Below are 6,381 nucleotides of genomic sequence, written 5' to 3'. Positions count from 1 at the left end.
TGCGTAAAAGCGTGAATCTGTTCGATTCCCCCTCCAGCGGCCGTCCCCTCCTCTCTGCCCGGGCTGTGGTGCCTGCAGGCCCCGCTGACAGCCGCGTCTTCCCGGCATCCGCGTCACTCCTCGTCGGATCCCTGTGGGGCGTGGAGAGCGCGCGGCTCGGCCAATCAGCGCGCGGCTCCGGCTCGTCTCGTGCACTTGCCTTTATAAATAAGCATGTCGCGCTCCGCCTGGTACACACACCTCAACACGCACCAGGAGCAGCACAGCACACAGGAGGAGTTCAGATCCAAAGTTCACTGAGGAACAGAAACTGACCGAGGACCAGTGGAGGACACCGCAGCTGCCGGGACAGAACCTTGGACTTTCACTCTTTCTCGCTCCGGAGTGATTTTGATTTCGTTTTCCTTGAGGAACTCGTGAATGATCTCTGCTCACTGTGACATTTGTTGATTTACCCAGAGACGGTGTTTCCAGATCAGCTGCTCAGCGTCAGCCCCCATTTCTCTCCCTACGACTTTATGTCTACAAAGATGGAGCAGCCGTTCTATCACGACGACTCCTTTCTGTCGGCGTACGGCCACTCGGAAGCAGCCATGCACGACTACAAGCTGCTGAAGCAGAACATGAACCTGAACTTGACCGAGTCTTATCGCAGCCTGAAGAGAGCCGAGGCGGAGCACTACCAGGGGGCGCACCAGGACATGGGCTCCCTGAAGCTCGCGTCCCCGGAGCTGGAGAGGCTCATCATCCAGAACAGTAACGGGGTGATCACCACCCCCACGCCCGGCCAGTACTTCTACAACCGCGGCATCACCGACGAGCAGGAAGGCTTCGCCGAGGGCTTCGTGAAGGCGCTGGACGAGCTGCACCAGATGAACGAGATGCCTCCTCCGAACGTGTCCATCGGAGCCGGTGGAGTAACGTGTTCAGCGGCGGCCTCTAGCGTCTTCGGCTCCGCGCTGCAGCCGGAGCCTCCGATCTACACCACGCTGAACGCCTACTGCCCGAACCCGAGCCTCTCGTCCGCGTCCAGCTACCCCACCGCCACCATCAGCTACCTGCCGCCGCACCAGCACAGCCACCTGCAGCCCTCGACGCACGGCGTGCACCACTTCGGGCACGCTCTCCCCGGCACCGGGCTCCACCCGCAGCGGCTCGTCTCCCTGAAGGAGGAGCCGCAGACGGTGCCGGACCTCCTGAGCAGCGACGGCTCGCCCCCGATGTCCCCCATCGACCTGGACACCCAGGAGCGGATCAAGGCGGAGCGCAAGCGGCTGAGGAACCGGCTGGCGGCCACCAAGTGCCGGCGGCGCAAGCTGGAGCGCATCTCCCGGCTGGAGGACAAGGTGAAGGGGCTGAAGAACGACAACGCGGGTCTGTCCAACACGGCGTCGGTGCTGCGGGACCAGGTCGCCCAGCTCAAACAGAAGGTCCTGACGCACGTGAGCAGCGGCTGTCAGCTGATGCTCACCAGCAAGATGGAGGCGTTCTGAGCGACAGAGACTAATAAGAGACTGAGAAGTAGAAACACTGGAGTCATGTCCTGCAGGCGCAGCACTGGATTACCGGCTGGTGTGTTGTCGGCACCGGCAGCAGCACGGGGCCGGGGTGGGGGGTGTAGACAACTCTGTAGAGGCTATGTGGGGTGAAGAGACTGAATGAAATGGTACTTCCGGTTGCTGGACACCGCTCAAGGGACCATTCAACCCTAGAAACCAGGGCCGCATCCAGACCGAGCAGACACTGAGCAACACGGGCCCCTCACGGGTTCACTAATGGTAGAAAAATGGGAAATGATATTTGTACTTTTGCAGCTGATGTCGTCAAGAAAAACGCTGCGTTTATTCATTGTGTAAATTATTCTGTTTGTCCGGTTGATCCAGACAAACTTAACACATCCAATGTTTACAATGTATTTTTTATTTTGTCTTGTGTATTTAAGTAAAGTATCTTGAAATGAGACTGAACATGTGACCTCGAGTGTTTGTTTGAATTTATATATTTATAAACAGAGGAAATCTACAACTCACATAAACAGCAGGAAGGCTGTGATGGTGTCATGGTAACAATAACACAGTGTGTTGTTACGCACAGAGCGTGCTTGCGTAATACGTAGGCCTTTCCTAATTACGCACGGGCTTGTCCATATATGGGCATGTCGGTGACTAGCTCGTCACAGGGGAGGAATTCTGGGAACCCCCGCCCAGGTCGAAGCGAGCTGCTGTCAGCTCAGTCCCCCCCCCCCCCCCCCCCCCCACCCTGCTGTATAGAGAGGGGTGGCGGAATTTCCTTTTTCTTATCGTAGACCTTTAGGACCAACCTGCCACACACACGCAGAGCAAAGTGCAACGACGCTGGTTTAACTTCCTGGAAGAGAGTAAGAAGTAGATAAATAACATCAAACATGTGGAGTCTTTGAAAACCACTTTTTAAAAACCACGCAACACAACATCCAACACTCTTTATGACAAAATCCCCCCAAAACAGCCACATTCTGAAACCTCTCATCCTGTCGCTGCCACTCGCGCGTAAAAAGCCAATTTAGCCGCATCTGATGTGTGTTGGTATGATAAATAAATCGCACACGAGAGGGGAAGTGACAGCGGCTTCAGGAATGTCGGGGGCGTCTCAAGATGCCACGCCGACTTGGCACCGCACCGGGGCGTGAGTGGGCGTCCGGAGCGCGCGGGAGCATCTGTGTGGATGCACGGAGACGAGCTTGGTGCCAGGGATAAACATTCTGCTGGGACGCATCACCGGCCAAGTATGTGCCGCACCAGGGGCTCAGGGGACGGATATAAAAGGGGGGAAAGTCCCGTGTTTTAAAGATGAGGATGAGTCAGTGAGTGTCCGGGCAGGGGTCAGTGGCCCCAGAGCGCACGGAACAAAGGTGATAATGATAATATGAGGTGAGGGGGGAGGGGGGCGGTGGGGGGGACAATAAACTGGCCTTGAAGTCTGGAGATTCCCCCTGGAAACTTGACATGAGGTGATTCAGTGCGTAAAGAGCAGTGGATGCGATAAAGTGAGCGTTGACCCAGAGGTAAGTGTCGAGCAACCTGGTCTCAGGGAAACTGGAGGTGGGGTTTCTGTCCTCTGACGTGCACGTAAACAACAGGGGAGTGAAAATCCAACTCTCAGTAAAAAGAAACCACTTCAAGAGAGCTGCGGTCCGCGCGCACTCTCACCTCGAGCTGTTTTGGAGACGAAGGTTTCTCGACGTCCTGTCATCTGACGCGTATTTAAATCGCCTCCTTTCCATCAATAACAAGTCCCCGATCTGCTTTTTGTGCCATGAACGTGGAAACTAATCCGGGTGCACCCACGCGAAGTCTCATTTTCTGTGACTTTTTACCAAGAAATCTGTATTTCAGGGGATTTACATTCGTTTAAGCGCATTGTCAGTGTTTTTTTTGTTTGTTGCTTTGTTCAAATAACCGACGCGTCTGTGGTGAGAATCAGCTCAGAGCTTAACGAACCATCACTCAAATCTGTGGCCCTGAAGAAAATGGCTTTATTTCTTAAGGCTTGAATTATTCATGAACGTTAATGATGTGTCTCAAAAATAAATAAAAAAAACACAACTTGCAGCTTCTAATCAAAGACATACTCTGAGAGAAATATCCCCAGTGTCTCCATTTACGCACACAGCAGGCCCACATATTATAATCCACACGCACACGCACGCACACGCACTCCAGAAACAAGCCAATTGAAGCTATACCGGCTCTCAACGCGCCTCGGCCCACAACCCACACTGAGTGTCTGTGGGAACATCTGTGATGTGAACGCTGACGTCTGAAGAGCTCTGGGTGGGTTAGATTTTCCTCCATCGGGCCCCCTCCCCTCCCACACACACACGAACACACACACGAACACACACACGCACACACACACTCTGAGGCCTGGCTCTGTCACTCTCCCTCTCTCCGATCTTGTGTTATCTTCTCGAGGACCATGAATATTCCTCCCACCTTGTCGTGGCCATCTGAGGTTCCTACAGAAGTTAGGTGTCACTGCATCAGGTTCTCCACCAGACCTGGGTGGAGGGAAGTTTGCTGCAGTTACAAAGAAATTCACATGAGACGATCCACATGTTTTTAATCAGAATTGTAATTATTAGATTAGGCAACAGATTCATTAATCATCTCTGCCAGGAATTGAACACAGTCACACACTCACCACCTGCTCCAGTCACCAGTATAACGTGTCAGGGCCTCACAGACGGTATACCAGTAAAACAACCAATAAAACAAGACAAACCTGTGTCTCTCTGAACACAGGGAACTTATTGTTGGGTTTAAACTGCATAATTTATGGCTATATGCTCATATTATCATGTGTTCAGGAGGTTTATCACCACAGCAGAGCTCAGGCCCAGAAAGCAACAGCCTACACGACAGTGGAATGATTTCTGAAGGTGCACATTGCCACCTAGCGGAGGACAACCGAAACAGCAGCTTAAACCATTAACTGTAAACAGAGATTTAGACTCAGCAGCAACTGTCCTACTGTCAAACACTTCTTTCTATGATCCTGGTTGTTATGATGATGATGATATAATAATGATTATCACTTCTAAAAGATCCTGATAATTGTATATCCACTATTAGAGAAATATACCCTGTTGTGTAATATCCCTCACCCATACTGTGCCATAACATTTTATAATTTACATAAATAATTCTGTTAGAGTGTATGTTTTCATTTCCCCCACGTTTATACATATTAAAATTACATATTTTTAAAAGTGTAATGGAATAACATGTGCCGCAATATTGAGGTTCAGGCTTAAAAGGAAATAACAGACAAATATTTCAAATCAAAGTTTGTCATTAACTCATCTTCCTTTTTTTGTTTATACAAAGGCCAGGTTTCTGAAAAGCAATATTTAAAAATAAATTTGACATCTAAAAGAATTAATCCTCACATAAATATATTTTTTATCTCGTTTATTTAAATACAAACTTAGAGTAATATGTGACAGTCAACAGAAAATGTCCGAGCCCCACTCAAGTCCCCGTCTATCACCTGGTTAAAGAACAAGCAACACAGGATAAATATTAAAAACACACAATTTGTTGTCAGTGGTGTTGTGGTATGATGTGTAGCTGTGTATTTTCACCTGCAGGGGGCGCACACTGCTCTACTGTGAGTATCAGTCACTTCTAATGATGTGGTTTTAAATCCACATTTTCCCCTGTCACATGAATACTGTTATAAAATGAATAATTCATGGTACCTGACTTATTGGACGAGTCTATTCACTGGATTCAAATGATGCGTCTCAATGTCGCTGCCAAGCTGAATAATTGGAGGAACTTTAATCTCCATTAAAGCCCAAAAGGCCTTAACTTTGAATGTGGATAATAAAATCCTATGTTGACAGTGTTAATAAATGTTGTGCTGATACTCATTTGAATATGAGATCATTTGAATTCCTCCCTCACAGCCGTGGAGCGAGTGAGTGACAGCTGTCAGAACAGGAGCGTGGACACGTCAGGATGTATCAGTAAACTGGGGCGTGACAGTGGTGAGGGGACATTGGACGGACACTGTCTGTTCCCATCATCGGAGCTGGAGGACACGTCTCCAGACACCAGATAATGATCATCTAATGAGTTTTGAACAAGGAGAAGATAATAAATACATAAAGCAGAGTTTCATTGCTGTCGCAGATGCAGAGGAACAAAACAAGAACTTTATCTGCAGCCTGATGTCCGTGTCTGTGTCTGTGTCTCTGTCTGTGTCTCTGTCTGTGTCTCTGTCTCTGTCTGTGTCTGTGTCCAGAGGTTGGATGTTTGTGATTCATGAGCCAGAGAAACTAATTTTTCTCAAGGTTTTGTTTTTTTAAAGGGAACATTTCTGAATAAGCTTTTTCAAAATTCATCATCCTTGATAAAAGATTAAAAAGAGATGTTACCAATGTTAAAACTGCAGCTGACTTCATCAGAACCCTTCATTTTATTACATGAACAGTATTATTAATTTGCTGTCGTCTTCTTGGTTCTCCCTGTTCTTCTTTTTCTTTTATTACTTTTAAATTATGCTTCCTTCTTATTTCTTATTCCTTTATTAAATTGTTTTTATTGACTTTTTCCAATGTCCAGTGTCCTGTGAGTATCATGTGTCCGTCAAAGCACTTTGTAAACAAAGGTGCTATATACATTAAGTTATTAATATAATCCTTATTGAATGAAAACTTGATCAACTGAACACATGACAACATAAATCCACTTTTCTAGTGTTAAATAACATCCAGTTTAAAATATATTGTTACGTATAATTACAAAATAAGATCTATATTCATAAGCTTCAGTTCATCCATCAGACAGAAACTGTGTGAGCCACTGAAAACATCCAGGTCAGAGTCAGGGGGGG

General features: G+C 47.9%; 1 protein-coding gene across 1 annotated transcript; it reads left to right on the top strand.

Moving 5' to 3' along the window:
• Positions 1–214: 214 nt before the first annotated feature.
• Positions 215–1,962, top strand: junbb (JunB proto-oncogene, AP-1 transcription factor subunit b). The gene has a single exon (XM_053443716.1). It carries the CDS (start codon positions 519–521, stop codon positions 1,491–1,493), a length of 975 nt encoding a protein of 324 aa, XP_053299691.1. The 5' UTR covers positions 215–518; the 3' UTR covers positions 1,494–1,962.
• Positions 1,963–6,381: the final 4,419 nt, after the last annotated feature.

This window comes from Pleuronectes platessa, chromosome 16 (assembly GCF_947347685.1).
Source record: "Pleuronectes platessa chromosome 16, fPlePla1.1, whole genome shotgun sequence".
In the NCBI taxonomy this organism is placed as follows: Eukaryota; Metazoa; Chordata; class Actinopteri; order Pleuronectiformes; family Pleuronectidae; genus Pleuronectes; species Pleuronectes platessa.
The sequence above is the reverse complement of the archived record's forward strand: the minus strand, read 5'-3'. Positions and strand labels throughout refer to the sequence as shown.

What these genes read in the sequence shown, in the direction of transcription:
- junbb (XM_053443716.1), top strand. Translation starts at nt 519, where the DNA reads ATGTCTACAAAGATGGAGCAGCCGTTCTATCACGACGACTCCTTTCTG.